The sequence below is a fragment of the Oenanthe melanoleuca genome, chromosome 10 (genome assembly GCF_029582105.1).
Source record: "Oenanthe melanoleuca isolate GR-GAL-2019-014 chromosome 10, OMel1.0, whole genome shotgun sequence".
Taxonomy (NCBI): domain Eukaryota; kingdom Metazoa; phylum Chordata; class Aves; order Passeriformes; family Muscicapidae; genus Oenanthe; species Oenanthe melanoleuca.
In genome coordinates, this window is record NC_079344.1 from 9,278,154 (window position 1) to 9,291,323 (window position 13,170).

At 38.2% G+C, this 13,170-nt stretch overlaps 1 protein-coding gene across 1 annotated transcript; it reads right to left on the bottom strand.

The window, feature by feature from the left end:
• Positions 1 to 7,011: 7,011 nt before the first annotated feature.
• Positions 7,012 to 12,806, bottom strand: CFAP161 (cilia and flagella associated protein 161). The gene is made up of 7 exons (XM_056500150.1): positions 12,696 to 12,806; positions 12,483 to 12,572; positions 12,061 to 12,314; positions 11,341 to 11,425; positions 10,333 to 10,491; positions 9,604 to 9,677; positions 7,012 to 8,683 (listed from the first exon to the last, which is right to left on the bottom strand). The coding sequence occupies exons 1-7, from the start codon at positions 12,756 to 12,758 to the stop codon at positions 8,506 to 8,508; spliced, it is 903 nt and encodes a 300-aa protein (XP_056356125.1). The 5' UTR covers positions 12,759 to 12,806; the 3' UTR covers positions 7,012 to 8,505.
• Positions 12,807 to 13,170: the final 364 nt, after the last annotated feature.

The window sequence follows — 13,170 nt, forward strand, 5'->3', positions numbered from 1 at the left end:
TGACAGTTACACAGGAGGATTGTTGTCACTTAATTACACTGTTCATTTGCAAAAATTGTTGACCTACCCTAGCATGATAAAAAGTTCTCTTTTGTAGAATACCTTCAAATATATTTGAAAAATTATTATTGGGCATTTATAACAATCATGACATTCTTTTGTTATAACAGTAACCTGATATTATTGCAGAAAACCTAAGATTGTTATAGGTTACATGGGCTGACCAAAAAACCTTCACCACTTCTTGGATTATATGTAGTGCTTAATTTCTAAAACCAAACAGCAAATGGTTGTGTCATGTAACAGGCCAAATGTGTGGTACAAATTGACTTTGCCTCAATTCTTTCCATCATGAATGAACATTCTGTTCTCAGAAATAATTACTTGGATGTAAAGGTCGCACACATCCACCGTGGAGTGCATGGTTACTCCCCAAATCCTTGTTAAGCTAATTTCATAGGAAACAGGAATTTGTGTTGGTGTTTCTGAATGCTGTATAAAGCCCAGTGTTCAGAAGAAGCAGTTCAGCAGTCCCCAAGTGTGGCACTGCTTGAAATCAGTTAGCACTTACAGACAAAATTCCACAACCGCCCAACACGGCACAATCAGCTGATATATGGTTAGATATTAATTAGCAAGGGGCAGATAGAAATGTTGAATTTCAATTACTCTGGAAGCACCAAAATTTTGAACAAGCAATGAGAACAATAAGCTATGTTGTATCAAAGGTCACCCATGTGATGCCATACAGGGGTCATGTAATTATTGAGATAACTAATGCATTCCTTTTAAACAAATTGTAATTTGTTTCTGAAAAACAAATGTGGGGAAAAGACACGAGGTCTAGGGAACTTGTGTCTGGATAAATTGATAACTTAATAAAAATTATTAATTTGATTAATTCAACCTGTGGAATTTGATGCCATTTGAGAACAAGTATATGTAGAAAAATTTTATGGAAAACTTTGGAATGCCAACATACTTAAGAATAATGAAAAAAGTTTCCTTTGTAATATTTCTTTGTTGTTCTCATTAGCACCATATAAACACCCACAATCTGCTTGTGACTACCTTTATGAAATAGCTATGCCCAGTAGGGGTAGTGATGCACAGATATAATAAATGAGGGAAGAGTGGGCACATGATACACGTATGAGGAAGTGCAGAGCAGAACAGCATTACCTGTGTTCAACAGGGAAATGGAAAGAGATTTTTCTTCCTTTGAAACAGTGGATAGAGATACAAAACTCAAGCAGAGGGGATTTTTGGCTTGGCTGATCTCTGTTTTTTACTTCTGCCTTGATCACTGAGTTCCAGTGTTGCCATAAAAACAAAAGACAAAGTTAACTACTACTCCCTACCTGAGCTACAGCAATTTACAATCTATGTAAGAAATTAGCCCAGCCCCCACATTTGTAATTATGATCTATTAGACATTCTACTTCACAGCAGGAATAAACATGAGTTTGTAATGCCATGCAGCTGTGGGTGGCTGTCTCGTCCCCTGATGCTTGTCTAGGTGATTACCACAGCTGACAACTTTCTTCAAGGGCTTCTCAGGCCAGAGCTAACTGCACTAAGACTCTGAGATTTGCAGTTTCATACTCAGCCCTTCCCTTTTTTATCCTGATTGGCTTCACCTTCCAAGGCAACAAAGTGGGAGGCATTCTTTAGTTGCCTTTCAAGCCACCCATTCTGTCCAAGAGCTTGAATGCTGATGGTTTCAACTACGTCTGCTTGGGACTCCTGAAATGCATTCAACTAATACCACAGCAGTCTGCTTAAATTATTAATGTAAGTTAGTTTGATTCAAGAACTAAAAATGTTTTATTCGTCATCAATATTTCTTACAATATGGTGACTTCTGGCAGAATTCCCAATTTGATCCAAGGCTGGTGTTTCAATAAGAAAGTCTTAAAAGTAAATTTCAACTGCTATTTTGACATCAAATTCACAAAATACATTAAAATAAATTGGGAGCTTATAACAGAAATTATGCCAACAAGGTTAAAAGTTATTTTTGTTGTAATTGTGAATTATTGACCACAAAATTATCTAGGTCCTCTGTTCAATATGCTCTGGAGAGAATTATCACCCTGGCTGGCTTGGGATGAGCTAAGAGCAGAGGTCAATATGCTGGGCCATCTTTAGGCAAATTTTTAGTTTCTCTGCAAGACTATGAGAAGAATCCAAGGTCAGCTGGATTTGAGGACCCGTGCAGAAAGCAGAAAGGGGAATGAAGACAGCTAAGAAAAAAGGGTGCATGGTGAAGCAGTAAGTACAGCTAGAGTGTTGTTCTGGATCACCATGTGGTGCCATGGAAGCATTCTTAATCAGGCCTGAATATGTCCCTGACCACTACAGATTATGAAAGAAATAATTACTTCAGGTAGTTTCAAAAGAAACCAGTTCATTCTTTTACATGAGGAAAGACTGTTCTCCTGCCTATGCTGCACTGGATGTGATTTCCATGTTAGCATAAAAGTTCCCAGAGTGTGTATGTGTATATAGCAGCATTTCATTTATATTTCTCTATATGTGTTTATTTTCATGGCACAGTTACATTCACTGGTTATTTTTCAGACTATAATACATCTTGGGTGTTCTGGCTGAACTGATGCTGCCAAAATTGTCAGCAAAAAGACAGGAAAAGCTGATTAACCTTAAACTTTCCCTCAAACAACTGCTCAGTTGTTTCTTCAGGGTATGGAAGAGGCAGAAAGTCCAAGCAAGAGGAGCAGTAGAAAACCAGGGAGGAAGAATAGAAATTTCTGTCTGACATGGATTTCACATACCTCTGTGTTTGATCTTTTACAGACCCTAAAGCAGTTATCCACAATTATTAGCATTTTAGGTGTTATGAGAGGTTTGAATATAAAGGAAAGGTAGTTCAAACTTCAGTTCAGTCCTCCACTTACTCACTAGTTTCTTGCTTTCATTTTACTTAGGAATTTAATATCTTTATAAATTGTGCCAGTAATGTTTTCAGGAACACCTAAACACAATTTTTGAAAATTATCTTCTTAGACTAAGATCTCCAAAGGTATGTACAACATAATTCCTGACAATTTTAATGTGAACAAACTGAAGAAAAAGCTCTTCAGTTTCTCAGGACTGGTGTCTCTTTTGCAAATGGGATTTGTGCTAAGAGTTGGTTAGGTATTTTTAACTAGTATGCCATATAATTAAAAAACTAAATATATGCATAAGAATAAATACTACCATGGATAACTCTTATTCAATTCTGTGGGTTTGTCAGACCCACAGGGATAGCACTGTGGTTTGTGGGACCTTCTCCTAGCAACTCCAACTATCAGAGTTACTTGGGCAGCTGAATCTTCATACCCCACACTAAGAGTTTGCTACTTGGCAAACTCTTGGCTACTTGGCACTGCTTCATGTGCAGATTTCATATGTCCATATCTCTGGTTATTTGCACCAGGTTTACTTCAGTTTCTTGTCATCTTACAAACACTTTTAATAACAGCATTTTGCTATTACTGAGCTTCTCTGCTGTAGTTCTTCGTATTTGGAAAAAAAAGATAAAGATTAAGATATGGTCACTGCCCCAAGGCTATTATTAAAACAAGACCAGCATTATAGAAACATATTCTAGCTGGCCTCTAACTGGATGGTCTGTTTAGTTTTGTTTTGACATATTGTATGAAGCAGCATTTAACAGATGTTGGGAAATTAGCTCTCTGAGCTTCTCATATAAACTTAGAGCAGAGATTCATGTGTATGAATTAATTTCATCACTGAATGTGGATATTGATGTTATCAGGAATTTTTAAATGTTTGTGCCTATTCTGCTGTGCTTTGAGTCCTCCTTGCCAGAAAATATAGAAACTTGTCAAGAGAAAGTGCCTCAGTTGTAGCAACACTTTCTAGCACCATACTGACGATTTTGTTCTGTTGAGTGAAAGATGTGACCTTGTATACAAGCCCCTCAGTGGAAAAAAAAAGGGAAGAAAAGTGTCAGTTGTTTCATTATATACCCTCTACACACAGTTTTGACCAAAAAAATCCCCAAAAACCCCAAAATGGAGAGGTCTCCCAGTGTCTTTATGCCAAGTTGCCCCTCTTATTGTCAGTAATGTTAATTTATCATATAAATCCTGTAGCTGATATCCTTATGGCTGCTCATACCCCTGCTGAAACAGCACACACCCAGCAGGATGGCAGACTTTCCCACTCCTCCTCTTTGTCAGGAGAGTTGGGTGTTGAGGACTAGATTTCCTTTCACAGCTTTCAGGGCTAAGTCAAACCAGCATGAAGGGGGAGCTGCCAAAGCAAGGCTTGCCCCTCTGTGCTGTGTACGAGCAAGGAAAGGGGCAGGTCAGGCCGAGAATGGATACAAGACCTGGGACAAAGCCTAAAACAGAACAGAATTAGAAGGGAAGTGTAGCTGACAAACTGACACAGAGATTTCCTAATTTCCACCTGTATTTAATGTATTTTGCATATCACATCTGTATTTTTTTAAATTAATGTTTCTTTTGTGGCCTCCTTAGTTTAATTTACACACATTCAAGTCTTAAGTGCTTCTAAAACAACAGCTATGGTTTTAAAAGATCATTTCACACCCACCCCACTCAAATTACAACAGACATGCAATATTAATTTAGGGTGAGTGGGCACAGATGTTATCAAAATCACCCTCTTACCTGCCAACTCCACTAAATTTTCCAGTGCTTGGATATTTTCTTCCACTGATGTGTGGAATTTTATTGTAATGTTCTCTGTGCCTTTTTTTCCCCCTCAGATGTTTTATTCAGTTACTAAACCTGCATATGGCTTCCTCCTCTATCAGCTGTCTGAGCTAAAACAATACTTCATGACAATCACTGAACAGAAAAGCAGCTCTGAAGATGCTGATGTGATTAGGTGTGAGGCCAAGAACTTGTGCTGAGTGCTAGAAGAGCACTTTATAACCACAGTAAATCAGTTTGGGCTAGACAACATGGCAGAGGAGAAGTGATGTGATGTGAAATATGAGTTGGGGAAGAATGTGAAAGAGAGGGAAGTGAAAAGGCATATTTAAACCAGACTTTCATATTTTAGTGTCCAGTCAGCTTTTCTTTGCTGACTCTGAATTCTCTTCCTTACTTCAATATCATGCTGCTAACACACAACTGCACAGCAAAACGTGCAGCTATGAGCACTCTCTGTGCCTCAGGCCTGTGAAAAGCCATTTTAACACACCACTAAATTTGGATTAATGCACCCTGTCCCTCAGCAAGAACTAATAGCTCAGGATCAGCTTCATTCTAACAGCTTATGAGCTGTCTGGAATGGAGGCAAAGTGAGTTTTATCTTCCCACAATGTACTTTGTGGAGCTATCTATATTGGGTTGAATTTGGAAGAAGCATTGAAAGCTTTTTTAATACATGACTGTGCCATACACCAATGAAAAGCAAAGTGCATTGCAAAGGAGGGAAGCATCACTGCCTGTATTTCATGATACACAGTATTAGGACAAGAAAAAACAACACAATGGTCAGGTCTGGGGTGTGATTCAGGTCTCCATTGCCTTTTCTACCAGAAATATTGTGACTAACTGGCAATAGCAGGATTGTTCATATTCTCCACTAATATAATCCCATAATTCTTTATATTAAATCCCATGTTTATCAACAAATGGATAAATTACAAACCATACAGTGCACTCTACCAGTCTGATTTTTTCCTAGTTTAATACCTACAGAATCAAAGCAGAATTATATCAATCTGTTGTGAAAATGGGCATAATTTTAATTTCTGTAGATTGGCAAAAGCAATAACAGTACCCCTATAAAAATATGCATTACTTGTCACACATCAAGTTTCATATCTTTACGTAGAAAGTGAAAGAAAAATCTCCTAATTTCCTGTAATTATGCTTTGGTTGCAAATTACTTAATGTTCTAATTAATATAAAGAAGTTTATTGTATGCAATACACAATGTCCTGCGTTGCTCTGTCTACCTGTGTGCTTAACTTTATTTTCCAAAAACGTGATATAACATTAATGGCATATCCTAGCAAGTCTGTTTTACCTTGGTTTCCTTCTGTAGCATTGTATCAGGGACTCATTTGGATTTAAACATCTCAGACAGCAGGAATTGTGCTGTTTAGAAACACGTGCTTCCATCGTGTGGACAATGTTAAGAAGTGCAAAAAAAAACAGTTTTTCAAAAAAATTGGGAAGCAGTTCAAGTATCTGTATTTGTTGTCATGAATTAGATGAATTATAAATATGTATGATACTACATGATATAAGAGCTAAGCATAAATCTGTGGGTCTAACATTGCTAATGGAATCAGGAATATTGATTCAATCCTGTTTATTTTCAGCTCAAGAAATCCTTTCCAATGAGCACAAAGTGATCAAAACACACAAGTCTCTAAGCTACTTTTAATTAGCACCCAATTCCAACATCACCTGCTTTTGTACTCATTTCTGTATCTATTTATCACTTTCTTTTTCCTCTAAGTCTTTGCAAAACTTGTTTTTGTACAGCATGCACCACTCAAACACACACAAACACTCCTACCCCAAACATCAGCCAGCCCAGGCACCCTGCCCACACAGTCCTCATTCCTGCATGAGTTCACACAAAGCTTTGTTTCAGAAATGGTTTTAGTTTAAGGCCTCTTCTTGTTTCCTACATTTGATCCAGAGTTAAGAGACTCAGAGTCAAAATAGCTGCATCTAATACCAGTAAAAGTTCACAATGGCCAAGTTAGAAACACTGCAGTACATTCTTGGAGTTTAAGTCTTACTAAACTTTAATATCTACAAAATTTTATCTATTTAATATCTACAAAATATAAGCAGATTTATGTCAATCCATTGTGAAAATGTGCAAATTTTAACCTCTGAATGTTGGACTATTAACAGACACTCTAGAAAAGCATCACACATTATGTTAATTATCCTTACATAAAGGAAATTAAAGGAAAAAAAAGTGAAAGAAGAAGTTCCTAAAGATAATTTCCTCTATAAGAGCCCTTCTATAATAGGACTGTGAAGGTTTGCACACAAGAAGTGTGATTCTAAAGCTGTCCCCTGCAGTACAGTCCCTCAAAGCAAACCTGTATGTCACGGCATCATGATCTGCCTGCTGCTCTGAGATCCTGTGTATCAAATACCAGTTAGCTGATGCTGCAGTCTGCTGGCTTAATTTACATTGAATAAAGGTAAAACTTTGTAAGCCTTGACTGTGGGCTTCAAACAGATCATTTAGGGATAGATATGTTTGGACCAATCCCTTCCTTTGTCAAAGTTTAGTGGGTTTGGTTTTGAAAACAGGAAGTTTTTATTAACCTTTATAATCACTGAAGATCTTTGGAATCTTTTATGAATGGAGATTGGTGTAGTATTTTATTGGGGTAGTCTTTGTGCAGAAAGAGAACTCTTGTGGTACAGTAAGAGACAAGATAAATACATATTTAACTAAATGAATAGAATGGAAGGCAGTACAGTAGAAGATTCTCTGTGATGCTTTTTCAGCTTCTATATAAAGACAGGTAAATCTATACAGTAATGACATCTGTTTTACAAGTCTTTGCATTTTATACTTGGTTGTTTGTTTTTTTTAAGGAAATGTGAGTTTCAGCTGAAATTTCTACCTTCAAAAGCTTTTTTTTTTTTTTTTTTTTTGTGGCTACTCTGCTGTCTAATTAGGTAGGAACAATCTTTTTCTTACTGGATAAACTTACAGCAAACTTGTTTTCTGCTTTGGCATTTACTTCCATGAAACTTGTGGGTGCCCAATTTTCTTTGACAATTTTACCTTACTCTCAAACTTGTTAGAAATTACTATGGATTGTAAAATGCTGTGAGTGAGAGGTAAATGGAACATGGTGATGCATGGAAAAGGCTGTTGTAAGTCTCTAGTCTATATCACTGTGCTCAACTTCCTGATTACTTGATATTAAAGTGTTTAGAAAACATGGAAAAATATAAAAACTCAATTTATATCCATGAATTAGAAGACAGTATCAAAAAATCTCACTTGTGATTTAATAATTGGCAACGTTGTGCTAGATGGAGGGTGGATCTTTCAGATGAACTTTAAATGTCAAAACATCTCATGATAACTTTGCATGTGTTTGGTTTTCAGTGGTTTGGAAACTGTCCACTCACCCTTTTAAAAATTGTGACACTGGTTTGGCTTTTTTGGAAGAATTAGTTTAAATATACTCCAAGAGCCAGTAATTTAATAAAAATGTATTTGGTTACCTGGGTTCTGACAACTCTTGTCATCAGTGAAGGTGAAAATGGGAAAAGGAGCCTTTCCTGATTTACAATTTTTGATGTGTTGCTTATCAGATTTTAAGAGTTTTTGCCCATTATAACCTTGATGAGTCAGTGAGATTATGCAATAGTACTAATGGCAGACTTTCATTTCCATTTTTAAAAAAAACCTAAAACTAAAATCTAAATAGAAAGAAACAAGAATCAGAGTCTCATCAGCCTCTCCTGGCTGCAGTCTTGGACTTTTGTATTCTCTGTCTTTTCATGAATCCAATTCCTTCTTATACCCTTCTGGGAAAGCTTTGGGTCTGTCAAGCATTGTACCATCTTCAGGACCAGGATTTGCTGTAATTATCTCCCAGTGATTCTTATCTTCTTCAACTTTGTGGGAGTCCAGATAATTGTGACAAATGACTTCAAATTCTCTTCCAAAATAAGACCTGCAAAGTCAAAAGAGATGGGATAGGCAGGGAGAATTAAGATATAGACAAATTCAGCAAATCTTCATTACTTGCAAATTGTTCGAGATTTTCTCATTTTTCTCTTGGTTTACTCAGAAATATCACCATACACTTTCAAATACTAGACCCTTAAAAGACCCATTTTGTTTCCAATGAATAATTTAGGAATTTGAAATCCAAAATAAATGCCATTTTTCCAGCCTCAGAGCTAAAAGGAGCCCCAGCAGAACAAGGCCCTGATACACCAACACAACTTGTAAAAGCTGGTTAGGCCCTCATCCCCACTTCTTTCTGACTGAGGAGGATCCTGGCTACTTAATTCTTCTTCAGCTTTCAGACCTTTCATCTTCAAAAACTTTACACAAATCCTCAGTCAGGTCTTGCTAAGAAGTTAAAGGGAAACATTGGAATACTTAGCAAGGCCTAATCAATATTAATTTAATGTATGTGTATTAACTGAACTGAGGGATTAACTTCAATTTGCTGAGACATTGATTCAGATGGAAATAAGCACATAGAGTTTAATGCAGTGTGGTTTTATTTAGATCCTCCTTTGTTCCTTACACTTCTTAGCATATAGTTTTTTTTCCTTCAAAAGTAACCCAAACAACTGACATTGCTCAAGGTATTCAAAGGGAGAACTACCAAGAAACTAGAGAAAACTAAAAGCATGATATGACAATGAAAAATGAAAAAAAATCCAAACAACTAAGACTGATCCAACTGTCTGCAGCAAAACAGCAGCACGTGTTACAGCCAAGAAGTAAAATAAGAGAAAGGAGAATGGCATTCAGCATTATTTTCCATTTCCTCAGTGCATTCCTAAAGCACCTCTCTCAGTAATTCTTGATTTGGCACATCACTGTGCACACCCCTGCCAGCTGTTAAATTGTTCTCACCACACACAGAAGGTCCTTGGAACAGCCAAGTTGCGATTGGTGTAGCAATGAGTGATAATAATTTTAGTGTCTGCCTGGAAAAAAAAGAACAAGAGAAGACACTTAACATTTTTAAACCAATACTGTGGAAAAAAACTGTCTTTAAAAATTAGTTAATTGTGACTGTGTTTATTAGTGAGCTTATTCATGTAAATGAGTCTTAGTTCAAGGCTGTAAAGGAACAGTTGTATTTGTGATACTGTTGTAGCACTGCAGGAAGCCAAGCAGTTATCTGGTACAGGAAAATACTGTATTTACAAAAGGTTGAAAACACTGGGAAAATCATCCACTTATTCAGATGCCTTGAGAATTTTATTAGACATTTAATGTACAGGACCTCTTATTTATCACATCTCCATTTACTGGAATATTGGAAATGGAATTTACTGTCAAACAGCCTGAAAAACAGGTAAGTAATGCATCCTCACAACATGATGATGTCAACCTTTGAAAATTTCTGATGAGAAAAACTGAACAAGTCATCTTCAAATGAACAGAAGAAACATATATTTGTATAACAGATTCCCTAATTAAAGAGATTGTTCCTTCCCTCTGCCCCATCCTAAAAGTAGAGGTCAGAACTGGCATAAGGGAAATATGTGAATAAAATCGACATAACATTTTTTTTCTCAGTGCTCCACCTGTTTCAATTAAATTTTCATAACATGTCCTACAGTTTTAATTTCTTACAGGAACTGGAAATCCTTCGTGCTCAAGTCGCAGTTGTGGATCCAAGGACTTAGCTTGCCAGACAGCCAAATAGGAAATCTCAGCTGTCAAATATACCTTCTGAAGGCGAGATTTTTTAGCAAAATTTTTAAATGTTTTGTGGTCACTTGCCAGATAAAACTGTAAATAAAAATATATATTAAGGTTAGTATCAATGTAAAAGAAACAAGATATGTAATTTTAAAACATATTTTTGAACAAAAAAATTTTTCTCTTGGATCCTGACTGAAAAAAGTTCCCAGCTAAAACTATGCAGGCAAAACCCATAGGATATAGTCTGTACTGTTGATAAACTCATTAAGTAGTTCTTCTATATGCAGATTAGTGAATACTAATTTAAAATTGAATTTACATTCCAAATATTTTTATCTTACCAAAATGACTGTTGAGAAGGAAAACTTTTTTTTAAGTTGTGGTGATTTATTTTGAGTGCATACCTACGTGTAATGCCTTATTTAATTTCCAGAGGGAAGGAATGTTACCATTTAATAGAAATCTCCTTCCTCAGAATGATAAAATAGTGCATGACTTTATATTCCTACTATGGATTATCTTCATAAGCAAGGAAGTCTTCTCATTTTGTAGTTTCACTGAGTATTCTGAGTTGGAAGGGATCCATAAGGATCATCAAGTCCAACTCTTAAGTTCAAAGTGAAAAAGCCCTAAAAAACCTTGAAGAATTCTTTCATGATTCACAATCTAACTGTGATTTCTTTTTCTTTCCTTTTTAGATTCCCTTTATTCATTCTGGCTCACAGCCCCTTTGGCCTGCACACCTGACCTCAGGCAAGTAGCATAAACTTTCTAATTAGATATTATTTATCTTGATCTATGCATGATTCTGAGCCTGTTCTGTAAAACTAAGATGTTGCACCAGTGTACAGCTTTTATATATCTATTCTTAGAGAGGGATTGAAGGCACATTATCAGTATATACTACCACTGCCATTTGCAACTTTATTGCCTTACCAGCTTCTCAGAAACCCCTCCTTTTGTCCCAAGAAGAAAGTTTTGCCCATATCGAAGTGGTTCGCCCACTGCACTTCCATCAGCACTGTTCAAATTGTAAAAGGGAAAAAAGGTACATTCAAATCATCAGTTTTGCTATTGTTTAGGGGGTTTTGTCTGCTTTGGTCTACAGTTAGATGTTGCTTTATGACAACAACATTTGTATTGTTTACCTTTTAAAATAGGTAAAATATCTTAACCTAAGGCAGAGCCTTTGACTATTGAGCAGGAACCTGTTCTTCTGTTTCTTCTCCAACAAAGTGCAGCAATTAAATATATGTTTGAGAGGCAGAATATGCTGGGCTTTTAGAACAGAACCATGTCCATGGAAAGCAAAAGCAATGACACATATTTCTGCTTGCAGGAGAGTGAATATTAATACTAGTGGTATTTGGACATGTTTGGTCTGCAACTGGAATAAAAATAGCTGCAGAATTTACCAAATAATATAGTCAACTTGATTGTGTCTTCACACTTAGGCTGATCTAGAGGTCCTTGGAATTAATCAGAGTAATATGCAGCATGGAATCAAGCTTAATGCGTGACTCAAGACTGTTCCTTCAATAAATTAAATTTACAAATATTCCATTGTGTATTAGCAAACTTCATTGCATTTTTCTCAAAACAAGATACCTAAAGCTAAAATAATAATTGAAAACAACTCAGAATAAAGTAGCTGACCTTACAATACAGAAAGCATTTCGACCTATGGGGTCCACTCTCTTGACTGCACTAAGTCCACGTGAGATCTGCAGGGGTTCATCCGAGTACAGGGAAACTTCTTCCATGTCAACAGCCAGAGTCACATCTCCACATATTTCGGGGTCCCTCTCCTCCGAGGTCCCTTCCAAATCCGGGGATTTGTTGTCTGGGTTCTTAAGCAACACGGTGTCTCCAAAGTGAACAAATCCATCAGAAGATACTGACAGCTCTACCTAAATTAGAATTTACATCGTATTTTACAGAATTATCTGAACCTAACATTAGAGGTAGTTTAGGATATAAATTCCCTATCATTCTTAGTGCATGCAGAATAACAGTAAGAGTTATGTCACTCTGGGGAGGGTCATGGGGAGGTGGACACAACCCTCTCTTAAAATTACCCTCTTGAAAATATTCTCTTGAAGTCTGGCTAATCTCTGTACTAAAAGTTGTCCTTGCTCTTTCTTACGGATGAAATCCCTCAGGAGATCCTGTTGGCAAAGGAGAGAGGAGCAGACATGTTATCCAGCACGCACAATCTCTTGTCTGAAGTGGATTTAGAGAGGCGGGGGCAGCCGGAGCGGGGGAGGCGGCGATGCCCGGGATGGCGGTACCTGATGCGCGTACTCGTCCTCCAGCCAGTTCCCGATGCGGACCCCGAGGCGGTAGGAGGCCATGGCCGGGCCGGATCGCGTCCCGCGTCGCCATAGCGACCGCGCCTCGCCGCGATTGGCCAGCCCGGGGAGGGGAGAGCCGCGATTGGCCAGCCCGGGGAGGGGAGAGCCGCGATTGGCCAGCCCGGGGAGGGGAGAGCCGCGATTGGCCAGCCCGGGGAGGGGAGAGCCGCGATTGGCCAGCCCGGGGAGGGGAGAGCCGCGATTAGCCAGCCCGGGGAGGGGAGAGCCGCGATTGGCCAGCCCGGGGAGGGGAGAGCCGCGATTGGCCAGCCTGGAGAGGGTGGGGCTGCGATTGACCAGTCAGGGGAGGGCAGGGTCGCGATTGGCCAGACCGGGAAGGGCGGGTCTGGGGGAGGGGCCTGAGCGGCGCTGAGGGCGGAGCGGGGCGGTGAAGTCGTGGGGAGCCTGAGGA